Raw genomic sequence first — 24,816 nt, forward strand, 5'->3', positions numbered from 1 at the left:
TCCCACATGGTATCGCTTTCCTGCTTAAAGATTTGAAACCCATTCTTTAGTAACGTGTAGGCGGGGTTGTTGCCAACATCGACGACTTTACGCCTGTATTCCGTGAACTCAATATTATCAAGTCAATGGCCCTGGGAAAAGTAGACGCTGCCGTTGCTGAGGAGTGCTCCATATGGCTTTTCAACTTTGTAAAGCGGAAGATCAGCCAAGTGTTCAATGTTCGCAAATATATCAGGCATTTTGGCGCGGCTTGGGGTTGGATATAGAAGATGTTCAAAGGCTGGTGTCGACTTGATATAATCAAGATATCGTGTGGTTATAAGGGACGGGTCATTCTAAAAATTGATTCTGAAATAACAGGGAAGACCGGAGGATCTTCTCACCTATGCCGCTACTTCTCTGAGCAGACATGGTATTATAGCCGATGAGGGGAAACCACAGCCAAGGAAAGGAGTTGCGTGGTCTCACCGCATCTAAAGATGCACCTAGGAATGCTCCCCGGCCTTTTACCTAATTAAATAGCAGCTCCTCGATGCCGCAGCATCTGATACTGTAACATTATAATGTAACGAAACGCGGATGTAGCAACAGTCTAATGCAGCAACCAAGGATAGTTCTGATAAGGAGTACTGAAATAGTCGGTTCGGCGCGCGGACGGTCCGTAAGCTGGATATAAATAAGAGGCTGTGGGTGGACCTCAATTATCGGCTCCAGAGTAAGGAAAAGCAGCACCTATTACCTATTTTTCAAGTAGGCATTCCAAGCTTGAGCTGATTTACAATAGCTAACAGCTAAACAGAATCAAGCTTAAGCCATAGTTAGTGTAATCAAGCCACCGATTACTCGCCATTATGCCTACCCAACCTTCTAGCAACTTCTTTACAGAAGTTAGTACGCAGAATATACTAGCCGAGGACACCAAGGTCCAGGCATGGAAAGCATTCCACGAGCCCAAGGCAGAGCTTGCGGATAGTGGTTCTGTTATAGTTGACATCCCTAAAACCGAAGAGACAGGTATGGACATATCCTCGTCCTATTGATATATCTTCGTATGCTAATAGTAGAAGGTGGTTATCTCGGTCAATCTGCCATGACTGGCTCTCTCGGGGGCTCCTAAGTCGCGCAAATAAGCGGAAACTACACAATTATGCCGAAAGAGAAAGGGAATGATTCCGATTAGGAATTTTCATGCAACTCGCTCGCTCGCTATTTATTATATTAATGGAAAGGTCAGAGGCAAAGTTGGAGGCTATAAGGGTATTAAAGTCTTTTCAGAGATAGCAGTCAATAAATTCTATCTGAAAAGGGTCCATCCTTGTGAGCCACTGTATGCGGGCTTCGCAGTCAAAGTTTAGTCATAGTATTTCACGATGTAACATGGCGCAGTCCAAGATTAATCAAGGCAAATATCAGTATATACCCTATCGATCCCGCTTGACTTCGGATAGCGTTAGCGACTTTATATAAGTAGCAGCAACTGTGAGATGCGAAGTGGTAGTTTATAGATTATCAATTTCGATAACTACCTGTTTAATAAGTTTGCATGAATATCCTGCAGCGTTGGCAGACAGGCTCTAGAGGTCAGTTCTCGATTAAGTGCAAGGAAAGGTTGACAGATCTCCAGGAACCCGTCTTGGCAGGGCCATTCCTATAGAATCTTCTAGCTATATACGTATTACTCAGATAGGAGCAGTACAACGCCCTGGTCATTTTACTGGTTCAGTACTATACAGAGTAAAGTATTCGAAACAGGAGTAAGTGAGATCTAACTGTATCCAGATAAGAGTGTCTTGGCATATATAGCTGAGAAAGAGTATGGGAGTGTGCAAGGGCAAGCCAATATCGCAACCTACTGTAAGAAGCGCTTCATCGCAAGACGGTAAGAATATATCAGCTTTGTATGTATGGCTAGTGGGTGCATTTAAAGGTGAACAGGAGAGAAGGAAAGAATACGGAAACTTATAGGTTTCATCGAAGGCCACCTGCCCGGCCAGGCTCCTAGATTCAGGGGCGGAGTGGGCGATAGTTGACAGGTTGGCCAGCGCATAGAGCGTTGCAACTATCCCTGCATGTAAAACACTCTTCAGAAGGGGACGACGACTCAAGGTTCAGATTAGAACGCCCGACTCGATTGGGAGAGAGTAAAACTATCTCAGGCCGACACAGAATAGCCAGAAGCCGCGAGCTGAAGACCTGGAAGTCGATGGCACTGTGTTTCCGACGGAGCGCGACCGGCGGGGAGTCCTATCCGCAAAATAATTTTCCGAAGATGTTGAAATCGTTTAGGATAGTTAAGGTTGTGGTGCTGCCTGAAAGCTAAGTAGTTATGTGACAAGCCTTTTGATGTTTGTTTCAAAAAGAGTTCACGGCAAGCCCCACAGTCATCATATGGAACTACTTACCTTTACTATTGACAAATATAAATTCCTATTTTATAATCGGATATAGCAACCTAAGCCCATTGTGATACTGTCCTATCCTTCGGCATACGATACCGCTTCTGGATAAATATACCGATTAAATTTCGACTAAAAATATGTCAAATGAGAAGGTCGATGATATTTGAGCTCTATGTACGGTGGATACTAAATACGGCGTTGCGAGCGATGAGCTGACCAATACACCCAAATTGACACAATATCATTAGGTCTAATATCGCAAGTGCCCTCTTTATAAAAATCCTGAGATAGATTCCGATATTCTTTCCTGAATAACTGGTAAATGCGCCCGGACAACATCTTGATATCACTAGATGGCAACATAGCCCTGGTAAGGTCCTCTTCTCACTCTGTTTACCGGGGACCAGGATAATTGCAGTCAGACTTCCCCTGGCAGCACTTGTGGAAGGCCTTGAGTTTCTCGGCGATGGAGTGGGCAACACAGTCGTCGCCGTTCATGGTGCCGCCGAGCTCCGAGCAACATTTTTCGGTGAACGTCACAAGGCGCGGGCATTCATCATCGGCCGGGGGGGTTTTGATATCCGCCTCGCACTTACAGGCAATTGCCGAAGATGAGAGCATGGCAGTAACGACGAAGATGGCGAACTTGAGTAACTGCATTTTGAGAGCTTTGGAGAGGAAAATCTCTTTGAGTGTTTCTGGAGCTGTCTCGGAACTGTCCGTTGACGAGAAAGATGGAGGTGGGCAGATAAAATATATTTTATACATACATACCTCTGAGATACGAGATATTTGATTGATTTGATTGGTCAGGTGGGTCTGGAGCAATCTATGAGATTTCAATCTATCAAGCACTGATCATCTAAATACACGATATTGAGCTCCTATTTATGTTCCTCATACGGCCATGTATCTTGCCATCGCGGAGATGCCAGCTACAGCTGAAACAGGCGTTAAAACGCCGGGCGTAGCATTTGTTCGATGATGGAGAGCTGACACTGATATTTAATGAAACGGCGTAGTTGACTAACGTGTTTCGTACGATCAGGCAGTATTACACCGAATCTCCGTTCAACAATACCACACGTGTGCATGTACATATCCGTCAACATATTAGTATATATCTCTGCTGCTGCCGTTTGGCCCGGTATAAATGCGACACGAACACATATCACTACAAAGCGCAAATATGCATTACTCCCAGCGTGAGTCGAGTAGATCGGCCAACGGCTATTACAGGCCAGCTGTGGCACAGCTTAAAAAAATACACTTATTGGACAGACTTTCATAACGGAACAACATCACGGGTCATGTGATAGTTAAAAAGGGCGTGGTTGCCAAGCATCACAAAGAGACAAAGCCGCCCTACCTCGATAGCCTATCAAGCCAAGTGTATATTTGTTAGATGCTTTCAAAATTATAGCTTCCGTATCTTTGATTACAGTTCAAGTACTGATGGGTTGCTGGAAGATTCTATGCAAAATAAGCAGCTGTGGCCGGACCGTCATGTGCTAACTTCAAGAGATACCCAAACTCTATTTTCCGCGCTCTCCGAATACTTAAGGGGCGTTGGACTAGGCCATCCGGCCAGTCGCCCCAGGCACTGTCTCACTTGGGAGGGAATTCCCCGTGTCGGCGCTCAGGTAGAGGCGTGGTCGCGTTATATATCCGAGTCCGAAAGTCGTATAATATATACAAGTGCGATCCGGAGCCGAAAGAGTTCAGTACCTGAAGATCGCCCGGAAATAATGGACCTTGCAAGTTTACTGGAAGTCATACTGTATGTATATACCCTGGAGGTGTCAGACCCGACGGTCTGGTCAGTCATCCCAGGCCTTGGCACCCTTGAGGACCACACCTTGAAGGGGCGTTAGACACGGCAGTCCCGCCAGCCGTCCTGGGTCAGTTTCGGGCGGAGGTAGTACCCGGGTATCTATGAATGCCTCCGAGATATGCAATCAACCTGCAAACCCAGCCAACCTCCCGCTTTTGTGAAGCGGATAACTGCAGAGTTAAGGATAGAACCGTGCGACTCAGTTGGATACGCCTCCCTTCTCTTTGTTCTTTCCCTACGGCCAATTCTATCTACTCTCGACCTCTGCGTAACTGCGCGGATAGCTGCAGGCGACAGGCCTCCCTCACCGCAGATTGGCCAGGTTCGTTTGCTAGATACCACTTGCGCGCTCGCCTTCATCTTATAGCCATTTTGCACCCGGTTACATGTCTTCCGCAAAGAGAGGTCGGCTCTCGCCCAACAGCGGGCACCTCGTTCAGTTGTTCGGATTTACAGAAATAACAAGAAGGCGCCATTTCGCAAAGCGATAAAGTGCCCCGGGGTCTCTGGCATATGCCTCGCGGAGGGGTCCTCAAGTGCCAGCGCTGTAGACGGGATCACAAGAAGGTGAGAGTCTCATAGCACATATAAACTCACGAAGGGCCAGCGCTGACGGCCCAGTGCACGCCCAGGAGCAGAGAGTGGCCCGGGAGAAGGTGTAACCGTTGTGAGGCTTACGATCACAAGTGCTCCGAAAACTCGACAGCGCGGAGCCCGTGCGAAGTCGACATGGACTCCCGACAGTCCACAGGCGATCCAGCGGATAGATTTCGTTTCTCAGGCAATGGCCAGGGCCTCCCGCCACCTCTGGAGGCAGGGCATACCCCCACCACAAGAATTCCTTCCTCAGGATTATTCGACTACCTTAGGAATGTCGACTGGCCCAACGTAACATGCTGCCCCCGGGCTTCGTTTGCCTCCAGCCCTTATGCAGTGTTTCAAATTCCTATATTTCCTTCGGACTCTCCCCTCGGACAGCGGCTGACGTTCCTCGAGGCTTTCAATCAAAGCCAGGGTTTTATACAAGGTCCTTCATCGGCCTTTCCAGCTACCGATCTTCTAGATCTCTCGATAAACCTTCTGGTCCGCCGAGTGCTGAGTGACCCTCGCGTCGCGCAGACTTATACATTCGAGGAGCTCACCGCTATTTATGCGCCATACGTCCGCTACGGATATTACTGGAAGGTGTTCAAGAACTTGCTCCAGACGGATGAGGTGCTGCTCATTAACCCCTCATACTCTTTCGATGCTGGCGATTCCGGCGTCACATTCGAGAGCGCCCAGCTGGTTTGGCTGTGCCCTGAAGTCGGTCTAAAACAGCTCTGCCAAAGGCTCTCGGGCCTCACCCGGATGATACTCGACCTGGCGCGAACGGATCCGCGTTCGGAGGAGCGGAAGTTCCTCGCAGCGTCGATAAGCCTCCGCGTCAGGCAGGTTCTTGGCACCCCGCTGGCCGATACTCAGGCATTCCCGTCCAGTATCAGGCCCTTGTTTTCTATGATGCTGACGGATGGTGAAAAGACGCCCCGGGCGCAGTCCGTCGCCCACGACGTGTCTGAAAATGGGCTTTGGCCAACGCGGGTCGAACCCGGCATAGTAAGCTTACGCGACAAGAAAGACCTTCTCCCTCTCCGGGAACGGGGGTGAGGCATGGCTATTTGTCTACTAGATTCACGAAAGACTGCTAATCGCTGTTGCAGATGCTTCCTCCGATCACGATTTCCACCGGCATGGTAAAGAAGGAGGAGGAACTCGGAGCTACTCCAATTTAACAGACTCTCATACAGTACATCTCAATAGGAAGACGGAATCCAGCTAGGCCATCATGCCTCCGCTTTATTATATCATCTTAGTACAGAGTAAACGAGAGAGGTATAGACATGGAAACACTCCACAACGAGAACTTCCGCCATATATTTTGTTGGGTAAGGTAGCTTAAGCTCCTCGGGCCGTGGTTAGGAGAGCCTGGGCTTTGACTTCCGGTTTATTACCGGTGGAGTATAACACTCGTCTATAACGACTTCCTTCTCTGCATCCAAGCCCAGCCCGACTCCTCTGGTCGATCCGTAGTCCGGGAGCTCGACAAGGGCGATACTTGTAGAGCTCTTTGTCTCGGCGGTCGTCGTGCACATATTGTGACAGTGATGGTAGTGATCTACGCGAATGTTGACGGGCTGCCCGAGGGGCGCCACCGCCCCCACCGCGCACCAACACCTCGAGCATATATTTCGGTATGCGGGCAGCGATTCCGGATTCGTGGCCAGCTGCATGCGGTATCGAGAGGACCGGCGCCTCTTGCATAGGCTGCATCTGGGACCCTTGGCCGGCTGAGCTAGTGGCTGGTACAACGGATCGCAGCGCGTAAGCGGCCAGCGTCGTAGGATGCATCTTTGCCCATCAGCGCCATTCATGTTGAAGACTGACCTTTTCACCAGATTAAAGAAGGAATCTCTCGAGAACATGGTCAGGATGTCCCCTTTCTTGTCTTGGACGGAGGCGCTAGTTACGGGCACGAGTTCCACTGCTTAAATAGTTAACCGCCTAGGCGGACCTGCGCTCGGGAAATTAGAGCCTTTTCTTTTTCTCAAATTCGTTTCCCTTTTCCCATTGAAACAGGCGACATGGGCCACCGTGATCGCTGTGGACCCACCAAGTTCCTTTATCTGCATTACATCACCAGGTGCGCTCCCGGGCTCGCTCTGATGCCGCACGCCGCCCCTCCTTAATACCCTTTGAACTTTTTATCCCTCTCCTCCCGAGTTTTTGGTCCGCACATCTGCAACATCATCGCCAGACGCTACCCTAGAGAAGCGAAGCTACCTAGGTTTTGCCCACAAAAGGAACGTTGTCTAACATGGTGCTCAGTTTGTAGCGCCAGAAGAGTCGGCGGTACGTGGCGGCATCAAAGTCGCCTTTGAAAGCTCGACTCGTCGTCGAACTGGGCCTATAAGATACCGATCCGGAGGGTTTTGTTGGGGCTAGTCATCTCAGTACCCTACCTGCATAGATGATCCGCCTGTGATGGTTGCTTGCCCGGGGCCCCCGCTCCAGAACTCTTGACGTGGACGTTTGCTGGTTAACTAGCGCGCCGAGCCACTGCCTGTCGATTCTTTGTCGTATAGACGCCAGTCTGCGTGAGGGCGCTATGGCTCTGAGTAGAAATCCAGGAATCAGCAGTTGGGGCGTGACTTCGCCTTGTCGACTTCGAACCACCTCGAGACGGCGACGAGACTCTCATGATTCCGTGCAAAAAATGCCCAACCCGCGGCGCCCGCATGCTTTTCGGTGAACCGACACACAGAGTGAAGGTCTGTCCCCTTGATGTATAAGGGCTGCCTGCTCACCCCTCCATGTCAGGGATAAAAAGCAATTATCTAGAGAATGAGGACCCGGAATCCAACATAAGTACAGCTACCGGGACTTTGTCTGCGAAATTGTCTATCTTCTCCGATTTGTTTAGATACCTATGGCCCAAAGGGTGCCGTGTCCCTATCGCTCCGCCTAGCATGCCTTCCAAAGGTGTCCCTAAATGCCAGCGTTGTCGAAAAGACCATAAAAAGGTCGGTAGCGCACTCCCCCTTTCGTCCATGCTTCAGCGGCTCCTAACATGGGATCCAGTGCTCACCCCGAAGTAGACAGTGGCCAGGACCAAGGTGCGATCGCTGTGAGAACTATGGCTACCGATGCTCCGAGAGTGTAATGGTGGGCGCGTCTCCGGCCAATATTACTACCACACGATGCGCAAGCCCAGCAATGGAAAACCGCACCAACCCGTACGGCCATCCCGTCGGACTTCTGCCGCCTTGGGCTCTGGAGGTTTGCTCCACACAGGCAGCACATCACGAGTCCCCCTGGCTGGGGTTATTTGGCCATCTTAGAAAAATCGATTGGCTCAACTTGAGGTGTGGTCCGACCCCCGTGACCTCGAGCGATGGTACAGTTTTCCAATGCTCCGGTCGCCCAACCGCGGACATTTCGGTCACCCCGCTCGGGCGGAGGCTGATGCTCTCTTTCGACCGGCTCGCCTCGGTGCGTGGGAAGTGTGCTCTTTACGGCTACTACTGGAATATACTCAGAATTGAGCTCCGCACTGACGAGATCCTGCTGGTCGACCCTGCGTACTCGTTCGACACCGATGCGCCAAAAACCACTTTCGAGACTGCCAGGCAGGTCTGGCTATCGCCCGAACTTGGGCTTCAGCAGTTTTGCCAAAGGCTATCGGGAGTCAGCCGGATGATATTTGGCCTGGCCCACACAGAACAAGCTTCGGAGGAGCGGGTGTTCCTTGCGGCAGAAATATCTGGCCGCATCGAAAAAGTCCTTGGGCCACCGGCGGTTTCTAGTGCACTGCACAGCTTCTCTCCCCCTCTAAAGCCAGAATATGTTTCCTTCCGGGGGCTATGACAGATCTGGGATATGCTCGCCCGCTTATCTGATAGATGGACTTGAGGAGCGAGTTTGACTTTTATGGGTAAACTTCGGCAGCAGACCCAGGTTCTCACGCCTCCAGCCGGACGGGATGGAACACGCTGTATAATCATGGGAATGCCTCCAAGCTGCTGCAAACTTTCCACTATTGAAGAAGAGTACTGCTGACCGAGTGGAAGCCTGAGCTAAGATCCGGCACGAGTGTATGCTTGCCCCCAGTGCCAGTTTAGAGATGTATGTACAAGTTTATCCCATGCTAGGTCATAGTGCATCTTGATATGGCTCCAATCAAAACCTCCAGTAAGCTGTCAAAGGCTTGGCGCGATCCTCTTCGAACCCTAAACGTAGTTAAGGTTACTCTATTTCCTGCAGGACAACCTTGTTTCAACCTCACTTGGGAACGTTGTTTTGCGGATTTTCGCCTCCCAGTAGCATCTGAGTGAAAGGTAACTCCGGCTCTTTTATCTCCTCTAACAAAGATAAAACCCTGTTTGCCGCACCGTGGCATCTGGCGGTGCTCTCGCGGAAGCGTAGTGCCACCGACTTCCAATTCTCCACTTCACACTCCAGCCTCCGGCCACCCTGCGCCTGCTGTTGGATTGTTGCGTTGAGCCTCTGCATCTCCGCCTCAGCCTGAGATGACTTCGCTTTCTCCGAGTCGAGTAGGCGCGTCAGGGTCTGCACCTCTAGGAGCAGGCCGTCGACGACATTCGTTAGGTCGGGGCCCAGTGTGCGCTCGCGGCGATCTGTGGGAGGCTGGTCCGAGCAGTGTCTTTCCGCCTGAGGGGCCGCCATGTGTGTTCTGGGTTCGCCAGATTCTACCAACGTAAGAGCGGAGGCCTCGAAAGATTCCGATGGCAGGCGATCGTAGGTCATGTATAGCCCAGTGTAGACTTACATACGCTTTTGTACTACACACCACCTACCACGCGCGCCAACCCAGAAATTGTGCGCCGTTGCCTAGTCATGGAAACGCGCTGCGTGTCGCCCGGTGGAGCGGGCTGGCGTGGCAGCATATGGCGAGGCGGGGTTCCCCCAGGTCGTTGCGCAGCATAGTACCAAGTACCAATATTATTTTCGTCAGCTATCAAGCCCTACTACAGCTGTGTGTGTGTGTGTGTGTGTGTGTGTCTCATTTACCCTGACCTCTCCCCTGGGGGATATACAGGCTACAACTACTGTACCTATCCTTATGTCTACCTATAGTGAACAATTACATATAGACGAATTTGGAGCCTCATCACGGCCTATAACGTTATCCTTGCTATTAGACGCGGCTTTAGAACCGCTGGGATGCTTCTGTAAAGTCTAGCACTACGTTGACAGTGCTGCCCTGAGCAGAGCCACTTATCTTCTTCCGTCCGTTTCCTTCCCTTCCTCCTAGCATAAGTAATGTATTGTTAAAATTAGTCCCTATCTCTTAATGTAGTTTCCGCCTTAGATCAGCCAGTTTCAGGCAGTCCACTAGGACATACACGACCGTCTCCTTTGCACCATATTCACATTTGTCATCTTCACGGAACCGATATGCTTTGGCGTGTGAGGCCAGCCACGAGTAGCTGGTCCGGAGCTGCGTTAGTAGGTAGGCCCTGTTTCGCGGTAGGGTGCCGTACAGGTGCCTGGTGTGGTTTGCTGGCAGCGAGGTGTCGATGCGCCTAAGATGCGCCCCTTTGCTTAATGACTTCCATTCGCTGACCCATTTAGCCAAGATTCTGTCTTAAATAAATGCTTTCTCTCGCGAGAGCAGGTTCTGAATCGGATGTGATGGCTATATTCCGACTGCTTCTTTGGCCAGACGGTCTGCTGCGTCGTTTCTAGGGTTATCGCAGTGGCCGGGGATCCATCAAAGGCGGATACTGACACTGTACGCCTTTAGATCTTGAGCCGGCTTGGTGATGGCTTATACGATGTGTTGTCCAGTCCTGTTACGTTGGTTTGCCAGTGTTTGCAGGGCGGACTTACTGTTGCTAAGGATGGTTACCGTTCTCTTGTCTTGGGTTTGTTCCTCTCGTCTCTCTTCTAGGTTAATTAGCTCCACGGCCTGCTGTATCCCGATAAGCTCGGCCGCATGGATTGACCAGTGAGTGGCTGACCCAACGCAGACCTTGCGCGATACCTCGACATTTCCCTACCAATCCAGGATCACCGCTGCCACTCCAATCTTGTCTTTCTGTGCTAATGCATCGGAGTATATTAGCTTGGCTACCTCTGTCCTAAGGCGAGCGGCTTCCTCCATTGCCTTAACCTAGTCTGAATCAATGGTTATTGTTTCAAATACCGGCGGATCCCATGGCGCTAGCGGGCTTAGGTCAATTGTTTCGAGTAGGTCAAGCCGGTCTAGGTCCATTGTCTTTATTGTCTCCGCGAGCGGGAATCGAGCGCCGTTACCCACATTGCGACTCCGTCTCCTGCTTCAAGTTAGCACTTTGTAGATAGGGTGGTTGCTTGGGAGCGTGCACAGGCGGGTGATGACGCTCTGAGCCCGTTACTTGAGCCGCAGCCACATCAGTAACACATGCGCCTCGACCTCCAGGGTCTTCGTCGCTACTATCCTGAACGCTAAGAGGGCCCAGATCAGCGCCGCTCTCTGTACTGTTTCGAGCATTCTCAGGTGCGTCTTGTCCTTCAGTAGATTGTGCCACACTGTCGATGCGTAGTCCATGGCAGGAGCCACGCAGGCTTAATACAGCTGCCTCGTCTAGGCCGGCCGGAGGTGCCTCAAGCCTCCCAGCGCGACGTTCACCTTGGTGGCTCGTTTAACCGCCTGTTGCACGTGTTGCTTCCATCACAGCTCCCTGTCGAACACCACTCCCAGGAGTTTGGCTATGGGGGACGGTTGGATAGTAGACCCGTTCATCACGAGCTATCCCTTTTTATGTTCACTCTTCTTCCGCGTGATGTGGATCAGTTCGGTTTTCTCTACCGCGAAGCAGGACCCAGTGCGTCTGGCCCACTCTTTAATCCATGGGATGTCTTCCTCTTGGATCTTCTTGATATTCTCCTCCGCTGACCGTCCGGCTCGCCACCGGAAGTAGTCATCAATGTACGCTGACGCGCCTCCGTGGTAGTCGACCGGCTGGTCCACCAGTTCCGAGTTGAAGAATGTAAAGAGAATCGGGGATAGCGGCGACCCTTGGGCCAGGCCCGCGTTTTCCAGCGGCGCCACCGTCGACTCAAAGTCGTCGAACGAGATGTTCGCCTGGCGGTCTTCCATGAAGCTCCGGATCCAGTGTCTGGCTTTGGTGGGGATCCCTTTCGTCTTGAGCCGAGCGTCTAGGCTTCTCTTGTTCACTCCGTTGAAGGCTCCTTTCAGGTCGAATGCCACCAGGGTGACCACCTTCATTTTCAACCATGCTCGGTCTATCGCGTTAGCCAGCACAAGCAGTGCCTGTTCGGTTGTCCGGCCGGGCCGGCCTCCGAACTGTGTGTCTGGGAGTAGGCCATGTGTTTCTGCATAGTAGGTGAGCCGTCTAGCCACTACTGCCTCGAGGAGCTTTCCAAGCGTGTTCAGGAGCGAGATAGGTCGGTATGCGCCCGGGACCGAATAGTCCGGTTTACCGGGTTTGCGCAGCACCACAATCCTCGCGCGTTTCCACTGTCGAGGGTAGTGGCCCAGTTCGATTGAGGCAACGAAGATGCGCGTGACCACCTTGCCGATGTACTGCCAGAGATGTTTCCACACCAGGGTCGGAATCCCGTCCTCCCCCGGTGCGGTAGTCCCTTTTGCAGCTTTGAGGGCCCTGTGAATCTCCAGCTCCGTGACGGGTTCCCATGGGATCTCCTCTCTCTCAGGCGTGATCGTTCCCTCGTCGGGTTCTGCCATCTCCGGAAAGAAGGTCTTCATGAAGAGCCTTGCCTTGTCCTCGTTGTCCTCGATTTCCTCAGTTCCCACCCTCAGAGATGGGATGTTGCCGTACGACTCCCGGGGGCCCATGTACGATGCCGCTTTCCACAGGTGTCCTTCGCCAGCGCTGTCTAAGAATTCTTTCCAGTGCGTTGCTTTTGCTTTCTCTATCGCTCTGGTCCATGCTCGGCGCTTCTCGCGCATCTCCTTGAACAGGAGCATGGTCTGTGGGTCTCGGGAACCTCTGGCGGCACAGCTTCCTTGCCATCTGCGTCGGGCTCGGTTCGCCTCGCCTTGTTGTGCCTTCAGCTCCGGTGTGAACCATCGTTTAGAGTACGGCGACGGCTTTGCTGTTGGAACGTGTCGGTCAATAGCGTCCATAGTAAATGCGACCAGCTTCTCGACAGCCTATTCAAGCTCCTCTCTTGATCTTATCTCGGGTAGCGGGTCTAGTACCGCCTGTACCGCCTGTCCGATCTTCTCCCAGTTGGCGCGTTCATACGCTCTTTTGGGCTTGGCGTCGGCTGCACGGTCTGGCCGGAGCGACCATTCCGAGTAGGTCGCGCGGTGGTCCGATCCATAGTTGTCGTGGTACAGGTGGCATTTGATCAGTCTCTCACGGGAGTCGGTCACCGTCAGGTCGATGGTGGACGTCTTCCCTGGCCTGCTTAAAGACCAATAGGTCGGTGCTCCCCGGGGGAGGCACCATTGGAGTCTGTTTGCCTGGAAGAAGCTGACCAGTTCCTCTGCGTGTTCTATGAAAGCGTGGTAAACCTCTCTATTGCCCCAGGCTGGGTGGTGTCGATTGAAGTCTCCCGCGAGGATGAGTATAGTTGGTTTATCAGAGCTCTGTCTTGCCTGCCGGATGGTCGACTGGATCTCGTCCAACATTGGCTGTATGGAGACCTCCTCGGCGGATTGATAGAGTCCAAACGGCGGAATGTACACCGAGAAGAGCAGGATCTGGGTGGCGGTAGTCCATATTCTGACGGCTGTGACGTCTGGGTGATTGCATTTCATTTGGCGGTGCACAGACGTGGAGATCCTCCTATTGACATATAATAGGCTTCGTTTCCGCGTGTTCTCCTCTTGGGTGGTTGGTTGGTAGAGGCGCCAGGCGCTGTGGTTGACGTGCGTCTTGTACGCCGTAAGTGGCGGTTCCTGGACGAGCAAAACATCAAGATTCCGTGTTTCCGTGTCGTTGATCAGGGCCTCCATGCCCGCTCTCGATCTGTAGATGTTCAGTTGCAGCAAGCGAAGGTTTGGTTCTGTCATTGCATATGGGGTGGTTCGGCAGGGTTCTGGCAGTTTTTGTCTCCTGTTGGGTGGTCTCCGTTACAGTCCAAGCACTTCGGCCTCACACCCGGGGGACAATTTTGTCTCTCGTGGGTGCCCACACAGTGTCCGCACCTTGCCTTTTCTTTGCATGACCACGCTAGATGGCCAAAACCCTGACATCGGTGGCACCTCTTCCTCCTGACCTGATAGGGCTCGACACTGCCGATGTATCGTTGTCCAACGATGAGGCCGTTGTTGACCATCCACTCCGCTGCCTCCGGCGAGTCGAACCAAATCCCCAGCGAGCCATGGGTGCCTGGCACTTTGTCTCTCTGCCGGAGCCATGCGATCTCCGTGATCCAATGACCTTTGGCGGTCAAATCGTTATCTTCCACGATCTTGGCGATACTCTCCTTCTCCTCCTCCAGCAGTCTGAAGGCATCTGTCAGCGTTCTGTGCACCACAACTCCAAATCTAGGCTTGACGAGTTTGGTATCATTGCCTAGCTCATCGAGCCAGTCGGAGTTAGACCGCGCTACATCCGCGGACCGTTGGTCTTTGAATCTGATCACATATCCCGTTTTCGTTGTTCCAATGCCTGCAACCTGCGCGTCTTTAGTAGCGTTGGCGCTAAGGAGCGCGGATCTGATATGCGTGTTTGCGCTGTCCGTGGGGAGATACCTTCCGAAGCTGTTGATGTCATTACCTCCATCTTCCGGTGCACGACGCGTGCTGATCCGGACGCAGTTTAGTTCTTTTCTGGCCTGGGTGCTCCTGGGTTACTGGACAGCGTTGTTGGGTCCCGGGTTGCCCGCACTTGCTGCGACTTCTGCCCATGTTCTCGCTGGTGGATTCGACAATAGGGCCTCGATTTGTGCCCTAAGGGCATGGATTTCTTCTTAAAGGCTCGAGTTTTGGCTCTTCAACGCCTCCTGCTCAACCTTAAGCTCTAGAATGCCCGCTTTGGTGGCTTTGATAACGTTGGTCTGGTAGCCTATTATATTTTTCAGGTTGTCGATAAGCCTTCTGATCTCCTGGTTTGTGACCCTCCCGCTGCCGTCTCCAGCGGCCACGGGTTCGGGGTTTGAGTTCGGTGCGTTCGTAGCATAAGAGTTATTCCTCTGGCGTTTCTCTCGTCTCGCAGGTTGGCTGGATTGGGTTATTGGTTAAAAGTTTTCGAATGAAAAGATTGAGGCTGTTATTCCCTGCGTGTTTGGTGGTTCACGATCTCCCGTCGGTTCCGCCATCGGGCCGACGTTAGCTCCCGCTCGGCACACAACACCAACTTCCCAACACCAGTTTCTTCGTCAAAATAGAGTATTTTCCACGCAAAACCAGCAACAATGAGTTCCTCTTCTTGTCTCTCTCCGAAGATCTTGGTATACAGTTTGTGTGTGTGTGTGTGTGTGTGTGTGTGTGTTTCATTTACCCTGACCTCTCCCCTGAGGGATATGCAGGTCACAACAACTCTACCTATCCTTATGTCTAGCTACAGTAAACAATTACATGCAGACGAATTTGGAGCCTCGTCACGGCCTATGACGTTATCCTTGCTGTTGGACGCGGCTTTGGAACCTCTGAGACGCTTCTGCAAAGTCCAGCACTGCGTTAACAGTGCTGCGCTGGGCAGAGCCCCTTACCTTCTTCCGTCCGTCTCCTTCCCTTCCCCCCAGCATGAGTGATCAAACGAGCGCTTTATAAAGAAGGCGGCCTCTCTAGAGCTCTATTGGGAATGTGGTTTGCTTATATCATACGATTTTGTGGCTAAGCGCCACAAGAAGGTCACTTGCCTAATCACCTCTCCAGCTAACGTGGAGGTTGACTTCGGAAAAATTGTGAGCCGATCCAGAAGATCAAGAGATGTCACCATCTGCACCAAAGGGACAAAAAGGCCTAATGTCCAATCAGCGTGATTGGATATCTGTGGGATCGAGTCGTATCCTAAACATGGAACATCGATGTTCCGACAAGAGATATAGTTAACGAGTTACCCCGCTCGGCATCAACCCAATTTTCAGCCTTGTCGACGGGCGGCCAGCCGCTAGAAACTTGCCATCAACCCTAACGACCTTCCCTGCGCTTGGGGCGGTTTAATTGTATTCACTTCAACCAACACTCGACCCAAATAACCTGAAAATGCAACGAGAAACGTTCACCAGACATGGCGGAGAATCGAACCCCCTCGATCGAGAAGGGCTCTGCCTTCTATCTCTGGATGGTGGTGGGGTGCGAGGACTATCCTCGCTGTACATCTTGAAAGCTATCATGGATTGGCTAAATGATGGGAGAAATGGCAAAGATCGAAGGAAGCCATGTGAAATTTTTGATCTTATCGGTGGAACCAGCACCGGCGGGTAAGATAGTCTATTTCTAGAGGAAGAACACAACTAATTTGATATCATAGACTTATTGCTATTATGCTTGGGCGGCTCGAGATGGATATAGATGAATGTATTGAGGCATATAGCGATCTCGCAGAGACTGTATTTGGCGAAAAGCTTCACCGACTTCCAATGAATTTCATAGGCCGTACACAAGCGCGATTCGATTCGACCAAGCTTGAGGATGCCATTAAAGCAGTGATTTCCAGAAAAGCCATTCCTGAGACGGAATTGCTCAATGATGGGACAAAGCGAGGGTGTCATGTGTAAGTACCTAAACAATACTCTGAGTGACGGCCACCTAACTAGCCTAGCTTTGTATGTGCTGCCGATCGCTTCACAAAAAAGATCGTACGACTTCGGAGCTATAAACTTCTCGGTCAGCCGAGCATCCCTGCGACGATATTGCAAGCCGCACTTGCGACCTCTGCGGCAACGACATTTTTCAATCCAGTTTCCATCGATGACCGTATCTTCGCTGATGGCGCTTTCGGAGCGAACAATCCAGTCAACGAAGTAGAAGGAGAAGCCTCGAATATTTGGTGTCCTGACACCGCTAATCTGCAACCACTGGTCAAATGTTTCATCTCGATTGGAACTGGAAATCCTGGTATTAAGCCATTCGAGGAGAGTCTTCTAGGATTCCTAAGCAAGACGCTTACACAAATCGCCACCGAGACAGAAAACACCGAAGCAGAGTTTATAGATCGGTGGCGAGGCCATTACGATAGGAAGCGCTACTTTCGCTTCAATGTGGAGCAAGGTCTACAGGACATTGGTATGGACGAGTACAACAGGAAGGGGGCGATCAAATCGGCCACGGGAGGGTATCTCACGCACAGGGATCGAATATTCCGGATAAGGGACTGCATTCAAAATTTGGGATTGAAAGAGAGTGTGTATATCGAGAATTTTTCCTAGGCCAGACATGGAGCTCTAGCTGATCTTTTTATACAGGGATGGGGGGTGATAATCTCAAAAATACAATGGCTGTAAGAGCAGAGAAAACTCATTTTATTTGAAGCTATAATAATCCGACTTAGGAATATGAGAAGAGGCAGATTATAGAAGGCCATGTTGGTACGTTTATATGTGGCTCTACGGACTTGCTACTAATGATGACGTAGTTTCAAACCTACCCGTTCTCGACCAAAAAATTGATCTGGCTAAATTACGGATCGCAAAAGGGGCGGCATTTGATTCCTACGAGAACCAGCATACCGAGTGTCTCCCAGGAACCCGAGTCCAACTTCTTCGCGAGGTTGAAAAGTGGGCGGAATCAGTACAGGCAAAATGTATATTCTGGTTAAATGGCATGGCAGGAACCGGAAAGTCAACAATTTCCCAAACAGTTGCACGCCGTCTCAGAGAGAAAAACTTACTTGGAGCGAGCTTCTTCTTTAAAAGGGGCGAAGAGGACCGAGAGAACGCGAAGAGACTTTTCCCAACACTTACTGAACAACTAGCGAAGAGCCTACCCCAGATGATCCCTGGCATCCGAAAAGAAGTTGAGGATGACCCCAATATCTCGGAAAAGGTGCTTAGGGAGCAGTTTGAGAAACTTCTTCTGCGGCCACTACTTGGAATAAACAAGGCCCCGACTACAACCTTGGTTATCATAATCGACGCGTTGGATGAATGCAAGCAGGAAGATGTACAAGTCATCCTCCGACTCTTGCCACAAGTCCAAAAGTCGAATTCAGTACAACTACGGTTTCTATTGACAAGCAGACCCGACCTATTAATCAGACTAGGTTTCAAGGAAATCGACGGTAATCACCAGGATTTGATTCTCCATGAGATCCCCATGCCAGTGATCGAGCACGACATAGAATTATATTTCAAGGATAAGTTTACGAAACTAAGACAGGAGCGCTCATTTTCATCAGGATGGCCTGGAGATGAGAGTATCAAGATTCTGGTTGAGAGAACAGTGCCGTTATTCATTTCTGCCACAACCCTGTGTCGATTTATTAGCGATGAGAGATGGAACCCAAAAAAACGTCTTAGAGCAGTTCTTGCAGAGCAGGCCACCTATGTGTCTAAGATGGACAGCACATATATGCCAGTGCTAAATCAGCTTCTTACCGGCCAAGATAAATGGGAGTCGCAGCAGTTGGTTCGAGTATTTAAAGAAATAGTCGGTGTTATCATCCTTCTTGCTACTCCGCTCTCAGTTAAGGCCCTCGCTCGACTTCTGAATATGGAAGTAGACGATGTCAACAGTCTATTGGACCTGCTGCACTCTGTTCTTAGCATACGTGACAATTTCGACAACCCCGATACACCAGTTAGGCTGTTACATCTATCGTTTAGGGATTTCCTTCTAGACCCGAAGAAAAGGGATAGCAATCGATTCTGGATCGATGAGAAGGAGGTACATCGATCGCTCACTATCCAATGCCTAAACATTATGGAACACAGTTTGAGGAAGAATATTTGCAACTTGCCGGATGATGGTGCCCAACGCAGAGATATCACCATAAACACCAATGATCACCTACCACCAGAATTGCGATATGCTTGTCGCTATTGGACAAGGCACCTAATACAAAGTCTGAACCCAGTAACTGAGATAGTTCGAGCTTTCGCATTCCTCAAAGTGCATTTTCTTCACTGGGTAGAAACGATGAGTATCCTCGGTATCGTGTCTGAAGTTGTGGGGGCAATAAGGGAGTTACAGTCAGTTATACAGGTGAGTGCCGATAAAATCCCTATATATATGAATACTAAATAATATAGGACGGTGGATCTGAAATACCAGACTTTCTTCATGACGCGAGAAGATTTATCCTAAAGAATAGACAGATAGCTGATGCTGCACCTCTTCAGCTCTATTGTTCAGGCCTCGTGTTTGCTCCAAGGAGATCGATAATCAAAGAGAACTTTAAGGAAGAGGCATCTAGCTGGATATATCGATCACTCAAAGGTGAGGAATCCTGGGGCGCGGAACTACAGACCCTGGAGGGCCACTCAGACTGGGTTTTCTCGGTGGCCTTCTCACCGGACGGCCGGCTCCTGGCGTCGAGCTCTGATGACGAGACGGTCAAGCTCTGGGATCCCACCACGGGCGCGGAACTACAGACCCTAGAGGGCCACTCAGGCGGGGTTTACTCGGTGGCCTTCTCACCGGACGGCCAGCTCCTGGCGTTGAGCTCTGGTGACAAGGCGGTCAAGCTCTGGGATCCCACCACGGGCACGGAACTACGGACCCTGGAGGGCCACTTAGACGGGGTTTACTCCGTGGCCTTCTCACCGGACGGCCGGCTCCTGGCGTCGGGCTCATATGGCAAGACGGTTAAGCTCTGGGATCCCACCACGTGCGCGGAACTACAGACTCTAGAGGGCCACTCAGACTGGGTTAGGTCGGTGGCCTTCTCACCGGACGGCCGGCTCCTGGCGTCGAGCTCTGATGACGAGACGGTTAAGCTCTGGGATCCCACCACGGGCGCGGAACCACAGACCCTGAAGGGCCACTCAGGAGGGGTTAGGTCGGTGGCCTTCTCACCGGACGGCCGGCTCCTGGCATCAAGCTCTGGTGACGAGACAGTCAAGCTTTGGGATCCCATCACGGGCGCGGAACTACAGACCCTGGAGGGCCACTTTGATGGGGTTATATCTATAGCCTTCTCACCGGACGGCCGGCTCCTGGCGTTAAGCTTTGGTAATAAGACGGTTAAGCTCTGGGATCCCACCACGGGCGCGGAACCACAGACCCTAGAGGGCCACTCAGATGGGGTTAGCTCGGTGGCCTTCTCACCGGACGGCCGGCTCCTAGCGTCGGGCTCATATGACAAGACGGTTAAGCTCTGGGATCGCACTACGGGCGCGGAACCACAGACCCTAGAGGGCCACTCAGATGGGGTTAGCTCGGTGGCCTTCTCACCGGACGGCCGGCTCCTGGCGTCGGGCTCATATGACGGGACGGTTAAGCTCTGGGATCGCACTACGGGCGCGGAACTACAGACCTTAACCGTTAAAGGCGAGGTTTATGAACTAAGCTTTTCAAACAATAGTCGCTGCCTAAGAACTAATCTAGGTTCCCTTGATATTCAACCCTGGTATTGCAATGGTTTGTTAAAATCACTAGAAACCAACATTCAAGTACCTACACTGGAAGATCAATGGGTAGGCCTCCAGGGTAGAAAGATGTTATGGCTCCCTGTAGAGTATCGGCCCACCTGCTCAACAGCGGAAGCTGGTGGTACTCTTGCGCTAGGCCATGCGTCTGGGAAGGTTTCTTTTATTACATTTCGTCACAGTTAAATTATACTATGTATCCCATTCCTATATTCTAATCTTTTTTCAAAAGAAGGGTTTGGGAGGGCTGGGAAATTTATAAGTTGGTGATTTGCCACTAGATCTTTCTATTAGCTTCTACTTGTTGGCAGGTTGCTAGATGATGTTTTACATGTTTGCATCGACTCTTCTAGCAGCTCCGTAAAGGAGATACATGTACTTTAATAAATACAATACATATACCTGTCCAATACGGTACCATTTACTTCTAGAAACAAGCCATGGTATAAAAACTAGCTATATCTGGTTAGACCATGTAAATTAGGGTCTGGAAACCAAACTCGTTACATGTTGAATATGGAAGCCGATTTCGAGCGCAACTGTAATGTTGGAAGCTACTGTAGTCTATGAACTGTAGCATTCGGGAGAGAGACAAGAAGAGGAACTCATTGTTGCTGGTTTTGCGTGGAAAATACTCTATTTTGACGAAGAAACTGGTGTTGGGAAGTTGGTGTTGTGTGCCGAGCGGGAGCTAACGTCGGCCCGATGGCGGAACCAACGGGAGATCGTGAACCACCAAATACGCAGGGAATAACAGCCTCAATCTTTTCATTCGAAAACTTTCAACCAATAACCCAATCCAGCCAACCTGCGAGACGAGAGAAACGCCGGAGGAATAACTCTTATGCTACAAACGCACCAAACTCAAACCCCGAACCCATGGCCGCTGGAGACGGCAGCAGGAGGGTCACAAACCAGGAGATCAGAAGGCTCATCGACGACCTGAAAAATATAATAGGCCACCAGACCAACGTTATCGAAGCCACCAAAGCGGGCATTCTAGAGCTCAAGGTTAAGCAGGAGGCATTAAAGAGCCAAAACTCGAGCCTTCAAGAAGAAATCCATGCCCTTAGGGCACAAATCGAGGCCCTATCGTCGAATCCACCAGCGAGAACATGGGCAGAAGTCGCAGCAAGTGTGGGCAACCTGGGACCCAACAACGCTGTCCAGCAGCCCAGGAGCACCCAGGCCAGAAAAGAACCAAACTACGTCCGGATCAGCACGCGTTGTGCACCGGAAGACAGAATTGATGACATCAACAGCTTCGGAAGGTATCTTCCCACGGACAGCGCCAACACATACATCAGATCCGCGCTTCTCAGCGCCAACGCCACCAAAGACGCATAGGTTACAGGCATTGGAACAACAAAAACGGGATATATGATCAGATTCAAGGACCAACAGTCCGCAGATGTAGCGCGGTCCAACTCCGACTGGCTTAATGAGCTAGGCAACAATACTAAACTCGTTAAGCCGAGATTCAGGGTCGTGGTGTATAGAACGCTAACAAATGCCTTCAGACTACTAGAGGAGGAGAAGGAGAGTATCGCCAAGATCGCGGAAGATAATGATTTGACCACCAAAGGCTATCAGATCACAGAGATTGCATGGCTCCGGCGGAGGGACAAAGTGCCAGGCACCCATGGCTCGCTGGGGATCTGGTTCGACTCGCCGGAGGCAGCGGAGTGGATGGTCAACAATGGCCTCATCGTTGGACAACGATACATCGGCAGCGTCGAGCCCTATCAGGTCAGGAGGAAGAGGTGCCACCGATGTCAGGGTTTCGGCCATCTGGCGTGGTCATGCAAAGAAAAGGCAAGGTGTGGACACTACGCAAGGGAACATGAACAACGAAACTGCCCTCCAGGAGTAAGAGCGAGGTGCTTGAACTGTGACGGAGACCACCCAACAGGAGACAAAAACTGCCAGAACCCTGCTGGACCACCCCACATGCAATGACAGAACCAAACCTTCTCTTGCTGCAACTGAACATCTACAGATCAAGAGCGGGCATGGAGGCCCTGATCAACGACACGGAAAGACGGTGGCGCCGCTGGAAAACGCGGGCCTGGCCCAAGGGTCCCCGCTCTCCCCGATTCTCTTTACATTCTTCAACTCGGAACTGGTGGACCAACCGGTCGACTACCACGGAGGCGCGTCGGCGTACATCGATGATTACTTCTGGTGGCGGGCCGGACGGTTAGCAGAGGAGAATATTAAGAAGATCCAAGATAAAGACATCCCATGGATCGAAGAGTGGGCCAGACGCACTAGGTCCTGCTTCGCGGTAGAGAAGATTGAACTAATCCACATCACGTGGAAGAAGAGTGAACACAAAAAGGGACAGCTCGTGATAAATAGGTCCACCATCCAACCGCCCCCCACAGCCAAACTCCTGGGAGTGGTGTTTGACAGGGAGCTGCGATGGAAGCAACACGTGCAACAGGCGGTCAAACGAGCCACCAAGGTGAACGTCGCCCTGGGAGGCTTGAGGCACCTCCGGCCGGTCAGACGAGGCAGCTGTATCAAGCCTGTGTGGCTCCTGCCATAGACTATGCATCGACAGTGTGGCACAACCCACTGAAGGACAAGACGCATCTAAGAATGCTCGAAACGATACAGAGAGCGGCGCTGATTAGGGCCCTCTTAGCGTTCAGGATAGTAGCGACGAAGACCCTAGAGGTTAAGGCGCACGTATTACCGACGCGGCTGCGGCTCAAGCAACGGGCTCAAGACGCCGTCGCCCGCCTGTGCATGCTCCCAAGCAACCACCCTATCCACGAAGTGCTAACTCGAAGCAGGAGATGGAGTCGCAATGTGGGTAACGGCGCTCGATTCCCGCTCGCGGAGATGATAAAGATGATGGACCTAGATCGGCTTGACCTACTCAAAACAATCGACCCAAGCCCGCTAGCGCCGTGGGATCCGCCGGTATTTGAAACGATAACCATTGATTCAGACCAGGTTAAGGCAATAGAGGAAGCTGCTCGCCTTAGGACAGAGGCAGCTGAGCTAATATACTCTGATATATCGGCACAGAAAGACAAGATTAGAGCGGTAGTGGTGATCCTGGATTGGCAGGGAAATGTTGAGGTATCGCGCAAGGTCTGCGTCGGGTCAGCCACTCACTGGTCAATCCATGCGGCCAAGCTCATCGGGATACAGCAGGCCGTGGAGCTAATCAACCTAGAAGAGAGACGAGAGGAACAAACCCAAGACAAGAGAACGGTAACCATCCTTAGCAACAGTAAGTCCGCCCTGCAAACACTGGCGAACCAATGTAATGGGACTGGACAACACATCGTACGAGCTATCACCAAGCCGGCTCAAGATCTAAAGGCGCATGGTGTTAGCATCCGCCTTTGATGGATCCCTGGCCACTGCGATAACCCTAGAAACGACGTAGCAGACCGTCTGGCCAAAGAAGCAGTTAGAACACAGCCATCACATCTGATTCAGAACCTGCTCTCGCAAGAGAAAGCATTTATTCGAGACAAAATCTTGGCTAAATGGGTCAGTGAATGGAAGTTGTTAAGCAAAGAGGCGCATCTTAGGCGCATCGACGCCTCGCTGCCGGCAAACCACACCAGGCACCTGTACGGCACCCTACCGCGAAACAGGGCCTACCTACTAACGCAGCTCTAGACCGGCCACTCGTGGCTGGCCTCACACGCCAAAGTATATCAGTTCCATAAAGACGATAAATGTGAATGTGGTGCAAAGGAGACGGTCGTGCATGTCCTAGTGGACTGCCTGAAACTAGCTGATCTAAGGCGGAAACTACGTTAAGAGATAGGGACTAATTTTAACAATACATTACTTATGCTAGGAGGAAGGGAAGGAAACGGATGGAAGAAGGTAAGTAGCTCTACTCAGGGCAGTACTATTAACGTAGTGCTGGACTTTGTAGAAGCATCCTAGCGGTTCTAAAGCCGTGTCTAATAGTAAGGATAACGTTATAGGCCGTGACGAGGCTCTAAATTCGTTTGTATATAATTATTCACTATAGGTAGACATAAGGATAGGTACAGTAGTTGTAGCCTGCATATCCCCTAGGGGAGAGGTCAAGGTAAATGAGACACACACACACACACAGACTGTAACGATTTAGCTTTCATTCCATCAAATCAGGTTGGATCTCACTTTCCAACTATTGACAGGAAGAACTGCTCACATGTTGCCCTGCCACCCATATTTCGAGAAAGCTACACGCTTTCGCACCTCAATGACTCATAGCCCAGTATATCCATCCAATCGGGGTCCAAGTAGCACTGAAATGTATCAGAATCGGCGACTGTGATTCAAAAATGGGACGGGTTAGACTAGGATCTTATCGTCCTAAGCGCCCGTTTTGGGTTATTCTTAGCCAGGCATGACGAGGCGGAAGTGCACTTTTCTAAATGTTTTCCTAACAATAATCATGATTGACGGAACAATATATTTCCATTATGTACCTCTTCAAGCTTTTGATGAAATTACGGCTTGACAGTTCATTCACGACCCTTGGGGTAAAGCCGAAGAGAAAATAAAAAAATATCCCTTCTACGTGCTATGGCGATATACGCAAATGGA

At 51.0% G+C, this 24,816-nt stretch overlaps 5 protein-coding genes across 5 annotated transcripts; 3 read left to right on the top strand and 2 right to left on the bottom strand.

Moving 5' to 3' along the window:
• Positions 1-2,792: 2,792 nt before the first annotated feature.
• On the bottom strand, positions 2,793-3,059 carry GIQ15_01637 (uncharacterized protein; the record flags this gene model as incomplete). Its single annotated transcript, XM_033549054.1, has 1 exon — positions 2,793-3,059. The coding sequence occupies one exon, from the start codon at positions 3,057-3,059 to the stop codon at positions 2,793-2,795; it is 267 nt and encodes an 88-aa protein (XP_033410005.1).
• Positions 3,060-4,962: 1,903 nt separating this feature from the next.
• GIQ15_01638 (uncharacterized protein) lies at positions 4,963-6,005 on the top strand (the record flags this gene model as incomplete). The annotated part of the gene is made up of 2 exons (XM_033549055.1): positions 4,963-5,829; positions 5,934-6,005. 2 exons carry the CDS (start codon positions 4,963-4,965, stop codon positions 6,003-6,005), a joined length of 939 nt encoding a protein of 312 aa, XP_033410006.1.
• Positions 6,006-7,986: 1,981 nt separating this feature from the next.
• Positions 7,987-8,637, top strand: GIQ15_01639 (uncharacterized protein; the record flags this gene model as incomplete). Its single annotated transcript, XM_033549056.1, has 1 exon — positions 7,987-8,637. The coding sequence occupies one exon, from the start codon at positions 7,987-7,989 to the stop codon at positions 8,635-8,637; it is 651 nt and encodes a 216-aa protein (XP_033410007.1).
• A 414-nt stretch (positions 8,638-9,051) lies between these two features.
• Positions 9,052-9,456, bottom strand: GIQ15_01640 (uncharacterized protein; the record flags this gene model as incomplete). Its single annotated transcript, XM_033549057.1, has 1 exon — positions 9,052-9,456. One exon carries the CDS (start codon positions 9,454-9,456, stop codon positions 9,052-9,054), a length of 405 nt encoding a protein of 134 aa, XP_033410008.1.
• Positions 9,457-15,944: 6,488 nt separating this feature from the next.
• On the top strand, positions 15,945-18,429 carry GIQ15_01641 (vegetative incompatibility protein HET-E-1; the record flags this gene model as incomplete). The annotated part of the gene is made up of 7 exons (XM_033549058.1): positions 15,945-16,009; positions 16,188-16,430; positions 16,479-17,059; positions 17,122-17,156; positions 17,208-17,244; positions 17,292-18,373; positions 18,421-18,429. 7 exons carry the CDS (start codon positions 15,945-15,947, stop codon positions 18,427-18,429), a joined length of 2,052 nt encoding a protein of 683 aa, XP_033410009.1.
• Between the last annotated feature and the right edge of the window lie 6,387 nt (positions 18,430-24,816).

The sequence above is a fragment of the Arthroderma uncinatum genome, assembly GCF_011692745.1.
Source record: "Arthroderma uncinatum strain CBS 119779 chromosome Unknown scaffold1, whole genome shotgun sequence".
NCBI lineage: Eukaryota > Fungi > Ascomycota > Eurotiomycetes > Onygenales > Arthrodermataceae > Arthroderma > Arthroderma uncinatum.